Below are 25,995 nucleotides of genomic sequence, written 5' to 3' on the forward strand. Positions count from 1 at the left end.
TTCTCAGTGGCCACTCGCAGCATTGCAGCATAAAAAAATCCTGCAGCCCAAAAAGACCATAGACCACCACTGCAAAAGAGACATCTGTAAATCTGTGAACAGGACACCTCAAACTGCAAACAAGGTTAATTATCACTCTTACTATTCTGAATTTTTGAGCCATGTTGGTTTTATATGTGTTAAACTTTCCTCAAGCCGAGAAAAGCGATTTGAAAATCTGTGAGGTCATCACAATGTAACGTCTATAGGACTGTTTCCACTGAAGAAGTTCCTGGTACTATTTGGGGGGCAGGAACTTTACAGGAAAGTCCTCTCACTTGGCCCTCTCAACCGCCATGTCTCCACTGAGAGGGCGGAGTAGGAGGAAGGTTCCTGTAAAGTTTCCGGGCTCTGTATGTGACGTAATCATTGCGCAACCATTGTGACCAGGGTGACGCGGCAAAGAAACAAACAAAGAAGAACAACAACAAAGAAGAAGAAGCAGAAGGTTGCTGGGTTTGTGGCGTGTCTCTTCGTTTGCGACTCCTTTTAAAAATGCTGGCTATTTTGTTGCTTTCTGTTGACGTCACATCCCGCCTTGAGTATATCCAATCAGCACCAAGTAAACCCTAAGCCCCACCCAGGAGTTTTTCGGGGCCGTTCTGAGTACCTACTCTGAGGCAGGGACTTGTTTAGCCCCTGTAAAAGTTCCTTCGGGAGTGGTTCATGCGGTGGAGACACGCACCAACGGCTCCGGCCCCGTAAAATTACCCCAAAGTTCCTGCAGTGGAAACAGGCCTTATTAACCATGCAGGAACTCGTGAGCGGGGCCAGCAGGTGAAACACTACTGTACATATTCAGTGAGCCGTTTAACATATAAGTAAACCTGGTGTATGTGCCAGGCAAGCAACTGTTTTAGAATGAAGAGACGCCATCCTGACTTGCGGTATCTAGTTATTTTTTTTGAATCTATGGGAGCAGTCCAGTTAAGAGGCAATTTGGAGCAGTGGATGGGTCACAAAACACAGGACTTTCCCTCAGGAGACACTGAGTGATCTCTGAGTCATTTTAAGGTACGTCGTCACCATGTTTCCTAAACCTAACCTTCGTGACTTCACATCAATTACGTAACTTCACATTCACGATGTAACATCATTCGTGGGGTGCTAATGTGTAGGATATCATACAAACCATGGTATGAGGACATATTGAACGGAGTGTGGAAAGGGAAATGCACACTGAACTCCAGACTGATGAGAACACTCAACTGTAGTGTGGATGAAACTGGATCAGTGTGCACCACCAATACAATTCGACAGCTGTACACAAATGCAGAAAGCATTTCCAAGCCTGAATTGAGACAATATTTCAGGGAGGCCATGTTGTGAGCACCACAAACAAAATCCCATTTTAACCCTTTAATTTTTACAGCAAGAATTGTAGTAACCGTTACACAATTTCAAAATTAACGAGGAGAAATGCAATGTTTTGTTTGCCTGTTGCAAGTAAAACATAATGATCCATAGCCCAAGTGTCATGGTATGTATCAAAGTGATTGCACCCTTAATGTTAGTGTCTGGCATTTCCTCAAAGACAGAGCATTCTGCAAAAGGTTAAAGTCATTATGAATTTTCTAACCCTGTCTTTTTTTCAAATGTTTCAAATAACATTAAAAATCCATTTAAAACTTCTATGTGCTGTGAGTGCTTCAGTGGTTAAAATGCAATTATGACTCATGATATTTATGTTACAAACTCAAGGCAAATGGTGTAAACTGTTTCATCGAAAAAAGCCTGCATTACTACACTAAAAATATTATAACCTGCATTGAAGCCAAAACCACTTACAAGCATGTTTTCTTGATTTGACTTTATTTGTCCAGCATTAAAGTAGAAATACTCAAGTCATACAGATGATTGCCTCATGTCATTGTAGCTGTATTTGTGCAACTTGATATGGCGGACAGATAGCAGTAGCCAAACAGTGTGATCAGATCTAAAGCAAATTTTGGAGACGTGAAAAATGTGCGCTTCCTCTGTGATAACGTCACAGCCGGGCCTGACCTCGGCTGATCCTCAATTTCTGCAAAATAAAAGCTCATTCACATGCCCCACAGCTTTAGCAACAAGCAGGTAACCATGGATACACTGCACTAGAGACCTGTCTCTCTTCTTGTCTTCATTTGCCTCCTACTCTCCTTAACAGTTTCCTGTTGACCCTCTACCTTTATTTTTCCTCTTATCTATCTCTCAGTGACACTCGCCTTTTCTTCCCTTCTTCACAAGGATCAGCATCTTGTCTGCAGCTGCAGAGATGCTGCTCAGACTACAACAAACCAATTCCCAGACGGCAGTCACTACAGCAACCAGCATCATCCCATGCTCACACGGTGGTGATCTGGTCAACCACTCTAGTGCTGTCATTCATTTCAACACACTCCACCTCCTGCCTCTGCCCCTCTCCGTCAGGCCGGTGTCCCCGGCTCTTGGAGGGAGGCAGGAAGGTGAGGAGGGTGGGCAGGAACGCAAGCGTGTGCAGGGCCGAGCATCCGGCCGTGAGGGTGAGGCAGCGGAACAGTGTGCGCGTGAGGTTGGAGCGTATAGAGCCAACAGGCACCAAGGCGGCGCTGTAGCAGATGAGCGTCTGTAGAGAGGGCACCCCGTGTCTCTCCAGCGCCACCCTCACCCAGCGAGTCCTGCTGTCACCCCGACCCGAGGCGAAACCGCAGAGGAGGGGACCGCTGCAGTCCGCTGAGTGCCCCAAAGCTGAGATCAGACACAACACAGACATGCAGTCCAGCTCCACGCCCCACAAGGTCATGAAGCCCAGCACCCCGAACTGGACGGAGAGCAGGGTGAGGCCCAGCCACACAGAGACCAGCGGCTCTACGACGGCCAGCGAGGACAGACCCAACAGGAAAAGCACCGCCAGCAGTGAGTGTCTGAGGGGGGAGCTGACCGCTGCAGCGTAACGGTCCAGGTAGACGAAGGAAGGGTTAAAGATTAGAAAGCGGACACGTGAGGTCAGTGACAGCCGTCGCAGGGTGTCAAGCAGCACTGACATCTCCTCCCGCTTGTTCTCCGTCGTCTTGGCCACCAAGAAGATTCGGGAAGCTGCCACGTCTGGCTCCTCGCCCTGACCGCGCTCTGCAAATATGATGTCATCAGTGAAGTGGGCAAACTGTGGCTCGCGGAGGAAGGAGTGGCGGAGTGTGTGGGTGAAGTTTTCCCGTGGCTGGCTGGTGGACTGGTTGCGATCTGACAGGTAGTTCAGGTAAGCTTCCAGCCAGCTGATTCGCTGGAAGCCTTTGGCATATTCCAGCAGGTCCCGCTGCACTGAGGCATTCCAGTAGGGGGCGCTTTCATAGATGTAAAATCCAATGACAGGGGAATATGAGCTGAAGTAACGCTGCTGGGCACGGGTATACAATACTGTTGCTGTGTCCATGGCAACCAGTGCACTGGGGTCTGAACCCTGGGTCACCTGTTGACGACAGAAACAGAAACAGAAACAATCATTACAGGTTAAACAGTGCATTAATAACATGTATGTGAGTGTGTCTGCAGTCTGGGTAAAAACAAAATAATACTGTATAATGTAGCTGTCAGGAGGACCTTTGCTTGTCCAAAACTGCTGTTTTTACTAGGGTTGGGAATCTCTCTGTGATAGATGATTCAATACGTATCTAGATACAGGGGTTACGATACGATTCAAAAATGATATATTTTTAATACAGAACGATTCGATATGATTCGATACAGTGTATGACCGATACAGTTCGATATGATTCAATTCGATATGATTCGATACGATTCTATGGTTAACATTTGTTGATGCAGACATTAATCATACATTATAAAATAAATAAGCCAATTCTATAAAATTGACATTCTTACAGTATTTTCAAATTTGTTAAAGCCCACATCCCCAAGCATTGTTGCTGTATGGCACTGGCAAAAATAAAATAAAAAGACAAACAACAACAAAATCCCATGTCAAATGTATTTATTTTTAGACATGGACCAAAAAAAGACTTGCTGAATGAACATCATTTTGTTGGATGGGATCAATATAAAAATGAGAAGAAGTTTTAAACTTTAAGTGAAGTGAACTTTAAGTAAAATTTAAGTGTTTTAAACCTACTTGTTGTGCTGTTTTTGTATTGTCTATTTTTATATGTATCGTATATGGACTTGAGCCTGGAATAAAGTTTATTATAACGCTGTACAATATAAACATAAAGCAGAATAAAATACTAACATGCAATGTAGGGACAGAATCTGACATCTCCTGTTATTAGTTGATATCATGGACTGTGATGACTAGCAGCTTATCACTGACAGCATGTCAGACTATTTCTCTGTGTTTGCTACACTCTGTTTGTCAGTTATAAAAAGATAAATCACTTTTCTATAATACATCAATGATATTTCAATGGAATAAATTACTTATTGACTTATTCATACTTCAAAAACAGCATCAATAAGTGATTAACATAAGGGGGGATCAAAATAAAATAAATAAATAAAATCAAAATCAACCAGCCACCCTCCTCCCCTGACAAGTAAAGAACAGTCCCTAAAGTGCGCTGAGGTTTGTGGAAATGTGAACGGCTCGTTTCTCCTCTGACACGCCACATACCTGTGTGCTGCTACGGCTCGGCTGTTCAGGTATTTCTGGGCAGTCATGAGCATTAGACCGGGCTTCTCGGTCGCCGGTAAGCCATTATCTTGTGCAGCGGAGCACTATGGCCGCCATATTTGACAGGAATACGTATTTCTGTCTGTGTCTGTGACCCCCCGTTCAACCCACAACCGACAGGATTTGCCTTTAGTTTCTGCTGCGGCTTGGCTGCTCCCTGGTTTATCCAACCAGCATTAGCTTCTGTTCCTCATCTCCACCGGTCAAGCTGGCGCTGATGTTTACATCCATTATCGTTGTCAGTAATGCCTGCTACGGTCCGGAGCATGCTGCCGGCTCTTACGTTGTTTTCGAGATGCAAACTGTTAAAGTCAGTCAACCGATTGCTAGTCTCGCGATACCTGAATCCATGACTCTACAATCGATTCATCTAAGGATTCTTGGCCGATTCGTATTGATTGAGGAGGCTGCTACCGACGCAGCCATATCTCTCACTTGTCAAACCGGATATCCGGTCGTATCGGTTCATCCCTCCCAACCCTAGTTTTTACTGAAGGACAAAGAAGTTTTTAAAATAACACTACACAATCCATCTATTTTCAACCGCTTATTCAAATAGGGCGCGGGGGCAGCAGGCTGAGCAAAGTATTCTAGAGTTCCCTGTCCCCAGCAACACTTTCCAGCTCCTCCTGGGGGATCCCAAGGTGTTCCCAGGCCAGATGAGCTATATAATCCCTCTAGCATGTTCTGGATCTGCCACAGGGCATCACACCAGTTGAACGTGGTGAAAAAACATGGGGATGGAGTCACATACCTGGGTTTTAGTGTTTTTAGCATACAACAAAAGCCTTCATTCTCAGCAACGATCTATGCACATGAAGTAGGTAATGGACTGTTTCGCTCTCTCAGAGTTGGATGGTAGTTTTGTCAAGCTAAGTGTGTCCAGTGTTGGTTGAGCTGGTTTAGCGTTAGCTTTGCTGGTCGCGGCTAGCGCTATCTTTAGATGGTGGAGTGAGGGGAACCCTCAAGTTCGTAGTATTGCCTTTGTATTTTATTCTCATATGACACTGCTTGCAAATCACATGTATCATATCCAAGTGCCCCTCTCCTTCTCTCAATCTCAAATAATCCGCCACTGCATTTCTGATTTGTTCCTCTGGTGCCTCCATCTGTATTTTAATGAACTTCTGCCACATGTTGCTGACTGAGACCTCTGCTGACCTCACCATAAAAAAACCTTTAGCAACATTTAGTGGACCGAAAAAGCAATTAATTTCATTATTCAAGTACCAAAAGTTGTATTAAAATGTAAATTTGCAAAAATGAATGCTGTATATGATAAAAGATCAATACCTACTTGGCTTCCATGTATCGATACAATATCGGCATGCAAAATATCGTGATACTATGCTGTATAGATATTTTTTCCCCACCCCAACCATTTCTCATTCACATAAAACAAATCTACAGCATACCCAAAGTAAACTGAAGGCTGATCTTGTTTAGTACATGTACATGCGTGGTTTCATTCGAAAGGTAACTGAACAAATTGAGCAGTTGTTTTTCATATCATAATCATCAAAAATCACTCTAGGAAGGCGCATGGGCAGGCTGTTGTATTTCTAACAGTTTTCAGAAGTCAGACAAAATCGCCTCATCACTGTTTGCCCTCAGCTCCACTATGTGTGACACCAAAGATGCTCTATTACAACACTTAATAAGCCGGGTGGGGTGGAGCTATAAGGTTTTGGCAACAGTTTGAGGATCCAGTGGAGTTACCAGATTTTGTCAAGTTTTTTTTAGTACTTTTCAATGGTTTATTGTTTGTAAAACCCAAAGAGGTGTAAAGAGTGAGTTGATTTCGGAGAATAAAAAAAAGACACACACAAAAAAAGACAAAACATAAAGACAATGTGCACTAACATCTTTTTTCATGATACTACCCTCAGCTGCCATGTGGTGACCAAATATTTAAACACCATTGGAGACAAATCACGTATCATGTACCAGATAATCAGTGGTCTCCTAAAATCTAGACAGAAATTGAGTTAAGTGACACCAAGATGTAGTAGGTATTTTTTTAAAAAAAAAAAAACCAAAACATAAAGAAAGTTGTTGAGTGAAATGGAAACACTTATAAATCATCTCATAAAAACAGTGATATTACTATAGCATATGCTATTGTACCAAAACCCCATTTTAACCATAGGAGCTGCACATAATCATCTGTCAACTAGTGAGTCAGCATCTAAATAACATTCAATGCAGTTGTTATTCAACAAATTATACATCTATGTTTCAACTTTCTATGACTTCTGTAGTTTTTGCATCAAATGTAAGTGTTTTAGTCAGTTTACGTTTATGGACATGAAGCTTTTGTTCTGAAGGATTCATGCTGGTTCATGCACATTTCATTCAGAAAATGATGTAAATGATGTGGTCAATTATTTAAAATTACACAGCCCCATATGTTGGTCACATCAGCTGTCTGTCTGATGAAACTGCCCCGCACTGACCCCAGTCAAGGATATGATGGCACAGTTCCAATGTGGATCATAAATAAATAATGATAAACTGTGCAGTGTCTGGAGTATAAAACTGTAATAAAGTGACAGTTGTATTTTCGTGTGTTGTGTTGTTGCCTCACCTGCAGGAAGCCCATCAGTCCAAAGGAGATGTAAACCAGATACAGCAGGACCACAAAGGGTTTGACATAGGTGTTAGTGATCCAGTCTCCATAGCAACGCCTCACACACCCCAGCAAAAGGTGCGAGTCCTGAGGATGAGGGTCTGTGTTAGCCGTGGAATGTGTGTGTGGAAGTGGATGTGTGTGTGTGGAGTTAGCCACATGGCTGTGTCCATGCGCGGCAGGGTTGTTCACCGTGTGTGGGGGGTGTGGGTGTGGGTGTGGGTGAGCATGTGTGTGAGTGAGGTTAGAGTTCGGAGTGTGAGCGTGACTGTGACCGACCCCATGTGGCGGGTTGGTTGTCTGAGCTTCATCTTGGTAGCGAGTGTACATGAGACACCTGTACCAGGCTGGTTTAGAGTCCAGCCGGTCCGGTTTGGGGACCCGCCGGCAGAAGCAGCCATGTCTGTAACCGGTCTCTAAGTATCCAGTGAACACCAGACAGGAACTGTAGAAGGACAACGTGTAAACATAGCTGATGGTGACAGCCAAGGCGGCGGTGCGGCAGAAAAGCCGGACAGCTTCCATGTTGGTGAGCGGCGAGGCAGCCAAGCCCAGGGTCATAAGGTGGAGCATGGTGGAGCCGGAGAAACGCAGCATGACATCTTCGAAGACGCTCGCCACGCGCTCTTTGACATGCTGGTCCTCCCGGGTTCGCCTCCATGATGACAGCATCTCAAAGGAACCGAAGAGCCCATGACCTGATGGGAACAAAAATAGGAATGTAAGTTGAATGAAATGAAGTTTGGTTTAGTGCTGGGCGATAAAACCATAATTATCTCAGTACAATATTCTTTGAAATATGACAAATGTTCGATAAAATTCAACCAGCACACACTGGAAAAGAGGCTGCTTAAATGCACCTCAAATGTTAGTTACGACTCGCCATTACACAGAAAAAGAAGACGAGAACAGCCACCAAGGCTGACCATACACAAGCTAACGTATATAGTAACATTATAACGTAAAATTCAACAGGCTCATTAGTTTACTTTGGGTATGACTGTTTTGACCAGAGATAACCGCACTGGACATTTTCACGACTGTATTTGCCACATATCGTTAGCTACAGTAGCTGTATGGATAGTCGACTAATCTAATGCTAACATTATGTTAGGCAACATTTCTTGCAGCTATTTAATTAGAATTTTGATAAATCATAAATTGATAAATGTTTGATATAATTCAACTAGCAAACACTGGAAAAGGGGTTGCTTAAATGCACCTTAAGTGCTAGTTGCCACTTGCCATTAAACAGAAGACAAGAACAGCCACCAAGGCTTACCGTCCACAAGCTAACATATGTAAGTTAACACCATAATGTTACAACAACATTCAACAGGCTCATGAGATTATTTTAAGTCTGTTTTGACCACAGATAACAGCACGTTAGCTACAGTAGCTGTAGGTAGTCCATTCATCTAATGCTAATGGTAAGTTAGCAGGCTAACATTACGTTAGCCAACATGACTTGCTGCTGTTTCATTAGAATGTAATGACATAACATGAATAAATGTGAATAATTGTAATATTAAAACTTTAATAATCAACTGGTCTGTGAACTTGTTTACTGCCTGAGTCACATCAGACAGACTTTAATCAGCAAAGAATGATCCCACACCATTTCACAATGTCATTGAAGTCTTTTGTTGTGATTATGAAATGGCAGAAATTACATACGGGGGCTTTAAAACTGAAAAATACTGACCATAGTTGAGATTTTTTTTGTTGTCTGTTAATGTTGTTTACATCTTCATCTAAAACAATTTTATTAATTAATTGACATCATTTTGATTAGAAGTGTTTGAATCTACGTCAGATTTGTGAAACGTTCCCTGTTTGGCAAATGCTGTTGTTTTAGATAGAATAGTTTAATTAACCACGTTTCACTCAGGAGTAAAAATCAACCTTTAAACTTAAAACAAATAATAATTTGACATTTATCCTGATAATTACCAATATCAATGGTTATGGAAATGTTCATCGTAGTAACATTGTTGGCCATATCGCCCAGCCCAGTTTGGTTTAAGGTTATGCTATAATACCTTTCAAGGAAGGCTTTTTTTTATCTCTCAATATAAATAACATTACTGCACTACAACCACCATATCACCTCATTACACTAACCTTCCCATGTAATCAATCTACGTTTTTTTTTATATTTAGTTCCTAAAATGGACAGGTAGAGGGTGCTTGCTTTTTATCTCTGGTTGAGGTTGAGAGGCAGTCAGTAAATAGTTTGTCTGGCACAGGGAAACAGAGATCTGTGTGGGTACATGAGACCCTGGAAAAGAGGGTGGATCACGTACCACTGTACCACTGGTTGGTCCAGGAGCTTCGCCTCCATGATGGCTGTTTCCATGCATATTTAGTATGACTCAGGGGCAGTATGGCAACCTATTGTCTGGCCGTCTAGCTCTGGGTATTCAGCAACTGCTACCACCTTTTTCTCCTCCATTGTTTACCAACTGTTAACTTGTTGTCGTGACCACCACAGACGGTTCGCCTCTCAAATCATGTGATTGGACAGTGGGAAAAAAGATCACGAAAAAAGACATGACGTGGGGCGCTTTTACGCTCTGAACTGAAGTTTTTTCAATTCAAGCAGTTCAGAATGCTCCGGGAAAAATGCCAGGCATCTAGAGCGCCTGTGTGATCAGACCTAAGTCTGCACTTCCCCAAAGCACATTGTTTTGGTATTACAGCCCACAAATTCCTCAAACTAGCTTATTTCCTTTCCTTAGCATGCTGCAATTGCTTCCACCTCTCCCTTCAAGTTATTCAATTTGAGTCACAACATTGCACAAGGAAGTGTAATAACTCTGTCTGCCTGTTTCTGAACAGACCTCACTGCATAATGTCATACCTCAATCTTGTCTGAACTAGAAATATGTGAAATCACAGATGTAAGACACCATGGAAATGTGGTTTCCTTGTGACTTTAACAGTCTAGTTGAGAAATTTGAACTGTAGCAGCAGAATATGAGAATTTAACTTGTAACCAGTTGATACACATAATAAATAATTAAAATAAATGTAAAATATTTTGAGAATGGAACATGTAATTAGGAAACCTCCTTCATGTACAGACTTGTAGCTTCAAACATGAGTAATATGATGTAAGGAATACATTTTTGATGCTGTATTCAATAATTCACAGCAGCGATCATGATTTTAATGCACCATCATGTGCGTGTCCAGTCTCATGTGCATGCACATACATGTTAAAATGTGCACGGCAGATGGTTTTTAATGGTTTCCCCTACCGAGGTTGCTATGGCATCCGTGAGTCACCAGTGATACACGTTACCCCCCCTTCTCTCTCTCTCTCTTTCTCTCTCCCTCTCTCGTGACCTCACCATGGCGAAACACTTAACACCTTAGCAGAGGCGTAACGTACCAACACTTCAGGCGTGGGTGGTGCAACTGAGAAAGTCTGCTGATCTGTGAGTGTGTGTGTATTTGACGGAGGGGGAATTACACAGTGAATGACAGTGGACGAGGTGGGGAGGTTAATGTTGCAGAGAGAGGATGAGAGCAAAATGAGAAGCTGGGGACAGCACTTGCCAAGGATTTTGATATTTACCAGAGCTTGAGACAGGCTAATGTGCATTCATGGACAAACACATGGACGCTCACATTTAGGTACTAATACAATACTCATACGAGTAGTGTGTGTCCTTTATCCAGAACCCTTTCAGATCCTTCATATTACCGTGAGCCATAAAATTGGAATGCAGATACTGAAAACTTGGTTTGGTTATGGAAAGATGCATGAGACATGCAAACAACAAGCTAGGTCTAGCTTGTACTTTTTCCAAATCTGTATCCCTGTGATAAATGCTTCAGAACCAATATCAAAACATTACCTTTTTTTTATTTTTATGCAGTTTAGTTGCCAGAATAAAATGTTGTCATTTTATGTTCCAGCAAAGCACAGATACATTTGTAAGTTTCATATGAATCATATCTTCATTCATCTTCTAACCGCTTCATCCTCTTGAGGGTCGCGAAGGGGGCTGGAGCCTATCCCAGCTGACATCGGGCGAGAGGCAGGGTACACCCTGGACAGGTCGCCAGACTATCGCGGGGCTGACACATAGAGACAAACAACCATTCACACTCACATTCACACCTACGGACAATTTAGAGTTATCAATTAACCTAGTCCCCAATCTGCATGTCTTTGGACTGTGGGAGGAAGCCGGAGTGCCCGGAGAGAACCCACGCTGACACGGGGAGAACATGCAAACTCCACACAGAAGGGCTCCCACGCCCGGGATCGTACCGGCAACCCTCTTGCTGTGAGGTGACAGTGCTAACCACCACACCACCGTGCCGCCTACGTATCATATCAATAGTTCTAAAATTATATAGTTCAGATGACATGCATATGAGCTAAATTCCTCATCAGGAGGAGGAGGGCATGGTGGATATTGTGATACCTAGGCAAGACAGCCGTGTTTGTTGCGACAAAGTGGGTATTTTTAATGACATGTTGGGACATTGCTAGCCGTGTTTGTTGTAAGAAAACCATGTATTTTTTAGGAACACATTGGAACATTTCCAGCCATGTTTACTGTGATAAAAGCAGGTATTTTTAACAACATGTTGGCACATTTCCAGCTGTGTTTGCTGCAACAAAAGTGGGCACTTTTTAACAACCCATCAGGACATTTCCAGCCATGTTTGCTGCTACAAAGCTAGGTGTTTTTAACAACACGTTGGCACATTTCCAACCATGTTTGTGGTGACCAAACCAGGTCTTTTTTAATACAGTTGAGGACACGTTCAGCTGTGTTTGTAGCGTCAAAAGCAGGTATTTTTATTGACATGTTGAACATTGCCAGCTGTGTTTGCTGTGAGAAAACGGTGTATTTTTTAACAACACGTCACATTTCCAGCCATGTTTGCTGTTAGAAAGCCGAGTATTTTTTATCAACATATCAGCACATTTCCAGCCATGTTTGTGGTAACCAATCAGGGTCTTTTTCACAACAGTTAAGAACGGATTCAGCCATGTTTGTAGCAACAAAACTGGGTATATTAAACCAAAGCATGGTCTTTTCCTAACCCTTACCGTATGTAGAAACCAAAACATATAAATTTAACATAACTAAACAAATGTAACACATCTGTGGTTTACAGAAATGTAAAATGCAAACATTTTATTCTCGCGATTGGATTGTTTTTTCTAAACCTCACACTGAAGAACATAATGTGTTTTTGAAAAAAAAAATAACCTGCTTCTCTGTTTAGCAAAGTAAGCTAAGCTTCTCAAATGCATATGTAGTAAACTCTAAAGTGAGAAAAATTTCCAGCTAGGATTTCATAGAGCCCAAGGAGACGTCATTAAAGGTCCTGTTTTGTCTCAACAACAGCTAAAAATCCCAGAGGCAATAAATTCACAAAATTATGAAAGAGAGAAATGCATATAATCACACTAGAGAAACAACAAACACACATTTTTCTATAAATAATGACCTAAAATGATAAATTGCTTACCAGAGTTACCAATTTTTTTGTTGATAGATTAATTGGCTTTTCATTTGATTACAAATCTGGTCAGAGAGTTGATGCTGGTATTCTGTACTTGACACATTTTGTTTGGTACTTGAAACATTTTTGCTGTTCAATACCATAAAAACTTGGGTCTGTATCTATTTAAATGTTTTGAAAATGGTCAGTGTTGTAAGTACATGGATGTACAGATGAAATTGTATTCCCAAACCTTTAAATCATCAATTTTCCTCCTTTTGTACACAAACACACTCGCTGTCAAAATGGGTTAATGGAACAGGCTTTCCCCCCATTGACACATCAGTTTGTCTTTTGTGCCAGCAAGATGTTGTCACTAATCCATATTTTTCTGTATTTCTCCCTCTCCCTCTCTTCCCCGTTATCGCTTTCTGTGCTGTGTAATGACATCCTTCTTCCTCACACTTCCTCCCACATTTCTCTGTCTGCCTACTTGATTCTGAAAAATCCTCCCTGCCTTCCTTCTAACAACAGTTTAACTTCATTTTCTGCTGAGAGAATCCTTATCTCATCCCCCATTTGGAGTGATGTTTCATGGAGCCCCTTCACTGTCTCTATTCCCCCGTCTCTTCTGTTCTCACTGCAGTTATTTTAAGCCTAACAGCAGCCTTCCCTCCTCCACATTACAGAGTAATTATGGTATAGAATACATGTGTGCTATAGTGGTTATGTACAGTATTTAGTATGCAAGCACTGGAGATAAACTGCAAGAACGCCTTCACACAGATGGCATGCATTTTCATTTTGCTCCTAGTTTGTTAAAAATAAAACCATTTGCTTTCTGTTCCTTTTTTACCACTAATCAAGAAATTAATTAAAACGCTAACTCCACTTATTAAATAAATAAAACAAATGTTATTGTCCCTATTCCTCATGCAAGCTGCTGCATAATTGGGAATGCAGAGGGAACTGCTGAAACAATGACTGTGGCTTCAAGAGCAGAGATGGTTTGTTGACCTGCTGTCTTTCTTACAAAGTTAATTCCCAAACCACTATGTGAGTAGAAAATAATATTTACCTCAAGTTCATCACCGAATTGAGTGTTTCAGCTCTTTTATAACACTGCAGCAGTCTGTATGAGACTTACTGTGTCATGAAAGTATTTTACTTACACTAATAAACTCAGCATATCCACCCTCCACCGTCATCACGTCAAGTCTGCAATATTTCTATGAATTATGGTTAATCTTTGGAACAAAGTCAGACACAATCTGCATTATTATACTGACATTATTAAGTGATCGATTCACATTAAATACAGTTTATTTATTGCTTTATAAAATTAAATGTTTCTGCTATAATTTACATTCACTGAGTCATACTTGGCAACTGTTTTTAGCTCCAAAGCAATCCCTGGTCTCATATTGCCCTAAATAAAAATGACTCCATTAGGGGTCAGAAAAATATTGATTCACTTAAGCATCGTGATTTTTTAAATCAACTTTTTTATGCCTGAACTGATATAGTTCAAATGCAGAAGTGGAAAGAAGTAGCTGCTTTTATTTTGGTAATCAATGAGTGACATGACATCGTATCTGTTTCAAGAAAAACAAAGCTGAAGTGAGAAAGCAGGAAATGTCAATGGTCTGAGGACACAGATTTTAAGTGGCTGTAGCAAGTTTAATGGACGTAGCTACCATGACATCACCCACTAATTTGTGCACTCTTGAAGCCTTGAGTTTGGCATTTTCAGCTGTAGGCTATCTTGGGTTTGGAGAAGTGGTTCCATATTTGGGCAAGAGGCTGGTGCTGTGGAGGAGCGAGGGGTGGATCTGACTAAGAAGCTAAGGACACTATTGGTAGACAGCCTGTCACTCAAAATGGTCCATCCTTAATTATGTGTAAATTTAAGCCTTAATAAAATGCAACCAGGTGAGTAATATAAAAATGTAACCCCTGTTCAGTTGTCATGAATGTTGAATTTAACTACAGAGAGGAAAACCATTTTTCGTACCAGGTTGTAAACATGTTTAATTTAAGTGTAAAGTTGGGGATTTCAACATGAGGGTCAATAGGGACTGACTCACTCCTGGAGCCAGCCTCAAGTGGCCGTTCAAAGAACTGCAGTTTTTGGCACTTGCATGTTGGCTTCACTTTTTAGCCCAGGGGTTGCCACTTTGATTAGACCCAGCCCACTGTGACCCCTGGCACTTGGGTTTGCACCTGAATTTAAGTTGCTACAATCGCAACTGAAGCTCCTTCTCTGGAGCTGCAGCCCATTCCCCTCCTGGAAAAGTAGTCTATGGAGGCAGGGAGTGAGGCAAAAGGACCACTGGATGCAATAGCTAATTGTTGTCTCAGAGCAGAGCAAGAACGGGCTGCGGTAATCTCTACAATGAAATAAGATTTTACTCATTTTTAATTGTATATTTATTTACCACTTTTCTATGCAGTATATGATGCTGCTGAATTACAAGTCAGAAAAACTGACTAGCATATGATGCGCATTGTTTTTTGGAAATCTAACGATATACTGTCTTTAGAAGTGTATGGTTCAACCTTTTCCCATGGTCTAGAAATCAAAAAATTAAAAAACAAACAAACATTAAAATAATTGTAATATCCACTCCTAATACTTAAATATCGCAATACATATCAAATTGGCACCCAAGTATCATGAGGTATACAGAGGAATGAGGTATACAGATTGTAAATTTAAAAAAAAAAGACTGGTATCGGAAGAGTACAGTATCATCAAATACCCTGAATTGAGGTATCTGAATTAGTATCGGGAGAGACAAAGTTAGATTGTTGCATCTCCACTTGCATCTCAAGTGCAATAGCACTGTTTTTTGCGAGGGTCCTAAGGACGGAGGGATGTCATTTGCTGTAAAGCCCTCTGAGGCAAACTGTGATTGTGATATTGGGCTTTATAAATAAAATGGATTGATTGATTGGTTGATTTATTGATTGATTGAAGTACAGCTAATGGTTCACATGATATGTCGTCAGTACGACCACATTTGGAAATGACAGTATTTCCTTGAAAACACTGATGGTGTTGCACTTATTTGTGCATATAACAAGTAGCTGAAGTAACTGCATTACTTGTGTCAACAAAACATACAAAGAGTTGGAGAAGTCCAAGTTCAAGTCCCAGTTACTTTCTTACCCCTGCAAAGTGCACACATGGCCAGTCCCTATATGTGGTGGCTTTAATTGATGGCTGATCAGGAAAGTTACAAAAAGTCCAAATCCCACATTGGAAATGTGTGTGAAGATTTTAGCAATCTTCAACAATCTAACAAGCAATTTTTTGAAAGTATACTGACACCCTAAAAATAAAATAAAAAATGTAATCAAGTTAGAGCTCAACATTTGTAAATGTAAAACAGTACAAATCCCTCTGGTTTCAGCTCTGGATTTGTTCCAGACTCCAGATCAAGAGCCGCAACTTAACAATGTACCTTTTTAGATCCTTTGGATTGAGTTTCTGCCACCAGTCAGAAAATGTATTGTTAGTGCCAAATCAAGTTCATGCCCCACCTCTTGTCAGTCATTTTGATGATGTGTCTACTTTGAAATGGCATTCAGCCTGAGGCTGGCATCTGCAAAAACCCATCACAGGTACTAAAGAAGTAGACAGTGAATATCGGCAGTCTGAGGTATAAAAGCAATGACAATGTTCACTGTGGCTCCCACCTGCAATGTGTTAGCTTCACTTTTCTTTGATTTGTTGGTGCTTTAATCCACTGCTTTTTTATTGAGTCTTTTGCTAAGACTTCCCTGCGTTCAACTATGAGAAGTAATTGAGAAGTGCACATCCCAAAATGTCCTGAACTGAAAGATTATTTCCAGGCAAACGGGGGATGAAGCCATGGACGTGCAGAATTATGAAGACTCAACATGTCAAATATATCTTGGTTATTTGTTATTTTACCAGTAAAAGTATTAGTTTTAAACCTACCAAGCATGACGAAAGGGATGCCCAGGTACGTAGAGTTGTAGGTGGCCCCGGTCAGGTTGAGTATCCCAGCAGCAGTGAGGCCTGACAGTGTGATTGACAGCAGAGCCAGCAGTCCCAACCAGGGTTTAGACCTCACACAGTCCCTCATGGAGCAGCAGAGGACAGCCAGCACCCCGCACGCCCCCAAGCTGGCCAACAGGGGGCGGCGTGCCAGCACAGAAGAGAACTGAAAGTCTGTCCTCAGAGATGAGGAAGTAGAGGGATACAGCCCCAGCTTAGGGTGCAACGCTGCAAAGTGCTGTAACTCAGCACAGAAGGCCTTTTCCCATTGGCTGGCCACCCGGTCCATCAGGCCGCCGCGGGCTTGGAGGTAGTAGGTGAGCTGCAACGCCCTGGCAGAACGCACACCTTCTCCCCTGGCTCCTGTCCCCGGACCTCGCACCGCCCCACTGGGACCCCAGCCCTGCACGCCACCTAGCTGGTGGCCAATGTACGCCTGCCGTCCATCAGCCAGCTGCGTAATCGGGTACCGCAGGTTTGGGATGGAGCGGTTGGAGGTGCGAGCTGACTGGATCTCCTCCATTGCGCGGATGATGTCATCGATGATGCAGACATTCTTGTCGTCAGGGAGACAGAGGTAGGAGAAGGAGTAGTTGAAGCTGTTGACGCCTGTGGCTGGGACCGTCACCTGCATCTGGTAGATCCGCCTGTGGAGCTGTGTGCAAAGGAAACACACACATGCAAACACACACACAAAAACAAGAAAGGAGTTAGTTTCCCTGCGGCCCAATTTAGCTAAAATAAACTGTGGCAGGAGCGAAAAAAGTTTCTCTGTGTGCAGAGCAGCAAAACTCAGTGTGTGGCTCGTTAACTTTGTGTGCTTCAACTTTCTGTTTGTCTGTGTGAATAAGAGAAAGAGATATGTGGGGGAGTGTGCGTGTGTGTCTTACTCGACAGAGTAACAATAGTGGTCTCAGAATCCTCCTCCGTTTCTATGGCGAGAGGACAACAGTGCCAGTATCCACAGAACTGGTTACTAAGCAACAGGCCTGATGCCAGTCTGCCACAGCGAACATGGGCAGAGCCGTCTCCCACCTCAGAGTGCTGCATTGATTCGAGACAGGGAGTGTGTGTGTGTTTGTGTGTATGTGTGTGGGAATGTCACTTGAAAATTATTTGTTTTGAAAGTTTACTCTTTTTACCATCCTGTTGTAAAATTAAACAATTCTTCATTTCATTTCTGTCACTTTTTACTGCCCAAATACACCAGTCTGTCAATATATTGTTAGCAGTTTCCTGGTAGGACCTTAAATTTCCCGATTCCAGTGCCTCAGATCCCTAAATTAAGTTTAACGACCCATCAGTAATGTTTTCAGCCCATTAACTGCAAGTATACTCACATATATAATTGAAATTAGATATATAATTAAATCAAAGCATTTTGTGATTAATTGATCATAACTGAATATATCCTGATTTACTCATTATAAAATTGTAGATTTCAAAGCAGTGTTGCAAGATTTTTGTACGCAATCATCTAAATGCCAGTGTCAGGGTATATTTTAACTGGTCTTTGTAATCATGTATAGTTGTCCCTGTTTTTTCTTGTTTGTTTGTTTTGCGTTTTTGTGGTTCACTTATAGCATATATTAACATACTTTTTAGCTTTTCTTTGTGTTTTATATTGCTTGTTTAAGAGCTGTATATTATTATTTTGGATTTTTGCAATATGTTGTCTTTCTGTAACTTTATGTTGCTGCCTGTCTTGGCAAGGAAATTCTTGAAAACGAGATTTTTAATCTCAACAGGTTTTTCTGGTTTAATAAAGGTTAAATAAATAAGATACAAAAAAGGGGGTGTTAAGTCCTGTTTTATGAGAAAATCTGAAAGTCATAGATTTTAATTCTGTGTTTTTAATTTTACCGGTGAAGCAGCTCTGTTGTAGGCATGGGCACCAAGGATTTCATCTCTAACTTGTGTTTCTTGTCAAATATTCAGATTCAGATTTCTCTGGCTTGGACCTCTCTGGTGTTTAGAGGGTTAAAGAAAACATCAGTTTCACCAGCAAGTTAAAAATCTTTAATCAAGGCTTAGTCTGACTCACTGGATGTAGACTGTGTAGAATGTGGCTTTTGGCCCCTTCCTCTATCTGCATGTTACCATTTTCAAAATCCCCTTCACTGTACGGGACACAACTTTACCAACCTCTGAATTAACAACCTACACGCTGAAAATGGCACGTTTTGACAAAGATCTGGATCGTGCCCTAAGTCATGACTGCTTTATTCTTTCAGTGAATTGTTGTTAAGATCTCCAATGAATAAAACAGCTTGTGAACACACCTCTGAAAAGCCCAGACTCTGTTGTCAGAGAAATGTTACTCTGTTTTCTGACACAGCCAGTCATTGCTGATTTCAAGACATTTCCAGATACCTGAATTCAATCCTTTTTGCAGCTAAGAGTCCACTGCCATGCTAGCAGCTCTGCGAGGCTTCAATCCTTTTTGCAGCTAATGCCTCGTTACTTACATGTATGGCTGGTGTCTGTAGATCCGTAAATATACGGATGATGCCTCTAGTTTCCAATGCAAGGAAGTGCATTTCTTTATGGATAGAAATCTGATAGAAGCTACCTGTAGCCATGGAGGAGAGGCTAATTTTGTCTGTTTTTCGCCATCCTCTAATTTGTAATATGCGCTTGGAACATTATCAGGACAAAAACAGGACCTGCCAGGTACGTGGCATCTTTTGTGAAATATTTAGGCTAATTAAAAAGACGCATGAACGGCTGAACAAGTCACAATGACAATCTAACTGTATATAATATATAACCATATTTTAACAGAATAACATTACTTAGAAACACAATATGTTAAAACTAAATAAACAAGTTCTTTTTAATCATACAAACTCACTTGATGATCAACACAGGCAACTGAATTCAAGAAAATAGCCTGTTAGCGAGTTAGCAGCCTGTTAGCTAAGCTAACACGCTGTCATACGGTCTCTCCAAAATCCACCGCAAAAGTTAACTTTTTTTTAACATACTCAAGACAAAGTGGGGACCGAAATATTACAGAGGGGAGGAGGTTGCCTCATCTCCATACACATACATAAGTGGAAACGAGGCCTAAGAGTCTATTGCCAAACTAGCAGCTCTGTGAGGCTGTATCCAAACACAGTGTCGCTTTGAGCTAAATGCTAATGTCAGCATGCTAACATGCCCACAAAGACAATGATAAAGGTATAATATGTAGTTTTTCCACATAAAAATATCTAAAAACGACTAAACCAATATTACATATTTTGTTTAGTTGTGTACTTTGATTATCAGAAATGTTTCCAACAATTTTTCAAACCCAGATAAATATGAAATATTAATAAAAGTTACGGACCGTGTCATTAGGTTGCATGTCAATGGCGACGTAACTCCAGTTACCATAGCCATTAAATGAAGGAGAAGAAGAAGAAGCAGACCAGGTGAGACGTCAGAGAATGAACGTTACTGTTGCTTGGCTAAGCTAACTCATCATGGATCATGATTATGCATTGACGGTTGCTGCACCTTCTGATACCGAAGCTGTCCCGGTAAACAAGCCGGTAAAACGGAAACATACGGGTCAACCAAGCATCCCAGAAGAATTTGGGATAAGAAGAGAGCTAAATCAAGGATAAATATTGGTGTGGCCTTTCTGAGATGGAGAGAGCTTCGTGAAAATCTAGGACTACAATTTGACGCCGACCTCGCATGTGTTCTACTAGACAGGTAAGCAAACATCTGGCTGATGTTATCGAAATATTAATCATTTCCACCAGTGTACTGCAAGCAGGACTGCTGCCCGCCGGGGCACCAGCACTCCGGCCAGCAGCAGATCTGTATCTGTTATATGACTACAACTCCCATGATCCCACGCTACTTTGTGACGTCATCCAACTCCATCTTCTGTTACTGTTTTGGTTTGAGACCCCTAGAGGCAGAAAATTATATATTGCATGTTTAAAGGGACAGCTCACCCCCCCAAAAAAATATACATATTTTTCCTATTTCCTGTAGTGCTATTTATGAATCAAGAGCATTGCGCCTACCACTGCACACAGGAAAGCATGCATCTACTGCTAGCTCACCTAGATCCACTGAGCTAGCTACCATTACAGCTTAGCCGGAGAGGACGCCATTTTTACATCTCATGTTGTCAAGCCATTCATCCATGAGTAGATGCATGCTTCCTTCTACGCAGTGATACAGTTGCCGGGTGTAGTTTGGTATGAAAAAAATAGTTCCTACATGGAATTGCTCACAACAAGGTCTGTGGTTATCTTGAGTAACCGGGTCATGATTTTGCATTGAGCACCAATGCAATGCACCAATTACATTGAAGAGAAGGCAAACATCTCTACAAAGTACAACCAAGGCTGAGCAGGTTTGTGTTGATAAACCGAAGTATTGGACACATAAAAAATATGACCTGCTGGTAATACTAGATGAAGAGTCAGGTCAGATCACTAAAGTCTGTAAGCTTCATCCTCTGGGGATCATGAATTTCAGTACAAACTTTCATGACATCCATCCAACAGTTGTTGAGATATTTCAGTCTGGCTCAAAGTAGCAAATTGATAGATAGACCGACTTTGACTCTTGTGGATGACTGGATACTTTATGACATCCCACCAGGATATCACCACCACAGATAAGACATTGCTGTTTTATCAGAACAAGAAAATCAGCTCTCTGAACAACAGGAACAAAGCTAATGTGTTTTGACAAAATCGAAGAGCAAGAGCGTGTTTTGACTCACAATGCTGCACAGCCACCAATTAATCATATTTACAGTGATATCTATCATGGGAGAGGGAGAGTTTCCGATTCCTTCACTGAGAGGAGCTGAAACAGACCAGAATTCAGTGCAGTCACCGAGCGTGACTCACAACTCATACTCTTGCTGCAAGTGGTGATCCTGTCTAGTACTGGCTATCACTGCTATTGCTGTCTCATGCAACAAGTTCTCACAGGGTCATTCGATGGCATTTTAGGAAACGTAACTCATAAACTGATGCACAAGTAGACAAGGCAGGATGAGTAGGAGAAGTACTCTTGAACCTCACTGCTGATACGTAACAGTGTAACATTATGTAACAGTTGGTTTTTTTTCCACTCTCTTTTATACACCATCCTGTTTCTCTGTGGCAGTAAATGATGCATGGGCTTAAACTAGCCTGTCTCTTAACTGTGGCAGTCCTCTGTGGACCGACACTGTGTTCTGGGTGTGTGAAGTGGGTCACAATAACCATATGAAACACACACACACACTCACACACACACACACACACACACACACACACACACACAGGAGCATGTATGGACAGAGGTACACACAGCCTATGCAGTCGAGCTTGCCGGTGTCTCAGGGCTATTTGTCTGAGAGCTCTGATTACAACCACATAACGTCATGAAATAATTTGGCTAATTGCTCCAAGGGTGTCAAACTAATACTCATAAATCCATTAAGGAATACCAACGCAGAGACAGAGGCCTCCAAGCTCAAGCTTACTCCACTCTGTAATTAAAATGCCCTGCTTCATAACTGTAAAGGTTGTCGGGGGGTGATTTGAAATGGGACTGTGTTCGTCTGTTTCATGACTATCAATCATCGAGAATGAGGATGAAGACAGCTTGCATATGTGCTCTGGCCTGCAGATAGTGACCTTTACCTCTGTGGGTATTTCTGAATGGGACTGGGAATTGATTTTTTTTTTTTAGTTGGATTCTGCAGATGCGTTGCATCATTTTATGATGCATATACTGTGATTTAAATGGTACAGAAGCTAAATTGTCAAATATTCAACCTTTCCGATGAATTTGTGTGTTTTTAGTTGGCATTAGCCCACAGCAGCTAAGAGAATGTTTGTGTGTGTGCCTTGAGCAAGTGCTTAGATTTCATTTTAACACTGAGGAGGACACATATGAAATGGGGGATTTGGCGGCTCTCTGCCAAAAAAAAACTGGAGTGTAAAACACTTAATTTTCTGCGTTATGGTGAATTTTTATGCACCAGTTTTGCCAAACTAAAAGTCTTCTGCTACTGTCATGCTTTTTTAGGCAGGACAATTTTTTTTTTTTTTTTAAATTCTTCTGATTAGAATCCCCTCAATGTTCATTGTTCAGGAGGTTTTTACCAGGAGCTGAATTATCCACAGAGGTCTCTTCCTCTCCAAAACAAGTGGAGCAGGTGATTTAAACTGATAAAAACACTGAATAAAGCAGTTTCGTGTTAAATAAACAGTGTTTTTCTGATGCTGCTCGTCACGTAGCTGAATTTGCATTTCCAAGGATGGCAAAGGCATGACCCCCTGTACTTTGCCTAACTCTGCCTCTGACTGGCTTACCCTGACATTGTTACCCTAGCGCCACATGTGGCTTTTTGGTTTCTTTCCAGTGGCCCCCTTCAGCTTTAACAAAAAAATCATCATACGAAAATTAATAAACTTTTTGTTTGTTTTTTGTTACATTTTAATTTTCAGTTACCAGTGCTGTAGGTCTCAAGTGAATCTGACATTCTCCAGTTGTAAAACTGTGCAGCCTATACACTGAGTAAAAAAAAAAAAAGTTTTACATTTTGGCAACTAAACTAAGCATCAATCATCTTCAACCACACGCCTTTTCCTCTGCATTTTGCCAAATCTCAATAGCAGTGGCTACAGTAGTTTTGAGTTTTCATAGATTTGCTAGCGATGGATTCCAAATCCAAAAAAAAAAAAAGTTTGGAAGAAAACAGAATTTAATTGTGTTTGAAGAGATTCGTTAGCTTTTACCACCAACTTTGTAAAGTTCAAGTTCCGAATAATTATAAATAGCCCACTGCAGTGCCATCTGGTGGTAAAACATATTAAAGAATGCCTATTTAGACCTACCTGTAATATTGACAGGCTAATTTAGATCCAATAGATTACAAGGCTTAATATGTTTTATGGCTTCAGATAGACTTGTGAGAAGGTTGCCGGCACCTCCCCTAACCAATCCAACCACTGTTGCCTAAACCTAACCACTCCAACCAATGACGGCAATGACTACTAGCCAATCGAAAGGAGAGTGAAGCAGGTCATGCTGTCGCTGTTTAATGAAGGCTGGGACATGGTCTCTGACCCCATGGGAGCTATAGGGTAAAACACAAGTGCAATCAAACTAGAGCTGCAATATTGGAAGGTCACAGCAGAGGACACAAGAAATAAAGAGATGGTGTCTGCATAAGTGCTCTTTGGGTGCGCTCAGCCTGACAGAACTTTTGAAGTATGCTCAAATGGATGGCGGCTGATATACAATGTAACATTTTCATATAGAACACATTTGTTTGTGATCTTTTATTAAAGACCTTTCAATAATTGCAGAATTGTAATTCTCACCCATATCTTTTTTAATGTATTTTGACCCAAGGCTGGCTGCAGACACCTCAGTGAAACAAATTAAACGTCCCCATGTTCTGTGATAGTGCACCAGCTAATATTAAGACCAGATTGTAGTGTGCGTGTGTTGTACCCCAATCATATGATGCAATGTGACATCATGACTTCTCTGCTTTAACATCTTCACACTATCCTAGGAAATGCACATTTCTGTCAAGGAAGGGCTCCTGACTAAGGTGGCTTATGTAAAAACATGAAAACGCAAATGGCCCTATCTAGAGCCATTTCTTGGTTTGTCCTTTCTAAACTACCGTAGTAAAGATGGAGCAACATGGCAGACTCCGGGGAGGAGGACCCGCTGCCTATGTAGATACAAACGGCTCATTCTAAGGTTACAAAAACATGACAATTCTCACTTAATGTGATTATACACTAAAGAAAACATCAATCATTTCTGCCAGTAAACCCCCTAAATCCTACACACCGGACCTTTAAATTGAATGACTTTTTACAAATGAGTTCAGAGTTCCTGTGTGTGCGCATACCTTTAGTATGGTGTCCAGATGAACCGGGTCCAGCACGCTCCCCTTTCGGGTGGTGACGATCACGCGCCCGTAGCGGCCCGGCGTTTGCAGGTCGGAGTAGAGCGCGTGCTTGGAGCGGTTCACGGGGAACAGGCTATCCACCAGGTTGCCCTCTATCTTGGCCAGGCTGTGCTTGGGCGCGAGCAGGCTCTCCACGTCCTCCTCCACGCGGTACCGGCTGAAGCTGGCACCTAGCAAGATGGACAGGAGCACGGGCGCCGAGGCGAAGAACACCGGGTGGCCAGCCACGAACCGGCCAAGCGCGTGGAAGGAGGTCCTCAGGCCCGCGTGCAACACCTGGCGCAGCATCCTAGCGCGCGGCCGCGGCTCGAGCCTCTCCCACCGACCGGAAAGCCCCGGAGCACTGCCGAGCATCAGGGGCTGCCGGACGCATCGGTGGTGGGTTCTGTCGCTCTCAGGCTGCTGCTGGGGGAGAGGTGAGGCCGGGTGGTGGGAGGATTTATTCCCCGGAGCAGGAGGTCACCAGCCGGGGAGAATCCAACCCTCCTCCGGTCACAGGGGCGCCCCTTTCCCCGGGGTTGGCTCATCCGCTGGAATAGCGCAAAGGACAGAAAGCTGCTAAATGAGCCAGCATTTCTCTGCTCTGCGGTTAGAAAGCATATTGATAGCCTAGTTTACATTTAATCGCCACTGCCCTGCTGCGTTCAGTGCCTTCTGCAAGCTGCATGGCTCTGTGCGCAACAGAAAAATCGCAGAGCCAAAGTGGGCTCATAATAACACTTGTTAAGCTTCCTCCTAAATTGATTTGGGTAGTTGTGTTAGTGCGCTCGGACAGGTTGCAGAGAACACACACAGTGTAGTTGCACTAATTTGAAGCCAGGCTGTACATACCTAAACAGGGGGACGTGGGGGACCGACCCGGTGATGACGGAGATCATCTACTCAGACCAGAATCTTGCCGGTTGTCCGTGCGTCCAGCTCCACCCTACACCACCAAGTCACCATACAACCTGCTGGGTGGTCGAGGTGGGTGGGTCGGTGGGAGTCGCAGGAGAGGTGACGCGGTGTGCACGCACCGGGGATGCCGGTAGAGCTGTTTGTCAAATCAGCCGAATCTGGGTTTCCTCTGCGGCAGGAGGCTTTCTGTCTCCCGTCCTCTCCTCTCCTCATCGCCCCGGTGGTTTGACGGAGCCCCTGTTCATCCGCCGCCAGGCTGCTCCCCCACCACGCAGCGAATGCTCTCCTCTATGGGAAGCCACGTCACTAATTGCCGGCTTTCAAACCGGGGATGGTTTTTCTCT

At 42.4% G+C, this 25,995-nt stretch overlaps 1 protein-coding gene across 1 annotated transcript; it reads right to left on the minus strand.

Moving 5' to 3' along the window:
* Window positions 1-1,480: 1,480 nt before the first annotated feature.
* On the minus strand, window positions 1,481-25,995 carry ptchd1 (patched domain containing 1). The gene is made up of 5 exons (XM_049565873.1): window positions 25,586-25,995; window positions 24,695-25,284; window positions 16,753-17,467; window positions 7,269-8,008; window positions 1,481-3,463 (listed from the first exon to the last, which is right to left on the minus strand). Exons 2-5 carry the CDS (start codon window positions 25,106-25,108, stop codon window positions 2,363-2,365), a joined length of 2,970 nt encoding a protein of 989 aa, XP_049421830.1. The 5' UTR covers window positions 25,109-25,284; window positions 25,586-25,995; the 3' UTR covers window positions 1,481-2,362.

The sequence above is a fragment of the Epinephelus fuscoguttatus genome, linkage group LG21 (assembly GCF_011397635.1).
Source record: "Epinephelus fuscoguttatus linkage group LG21, E.fuscoguttatus.final_Chr_v1".
Taxonomy (NCBI): Eukaryota; Metazoa; Chordata; class Actinopteri; order Perciformes; family Serranidae; genus Epinephelus; species Epinephelus fuscoguttatus.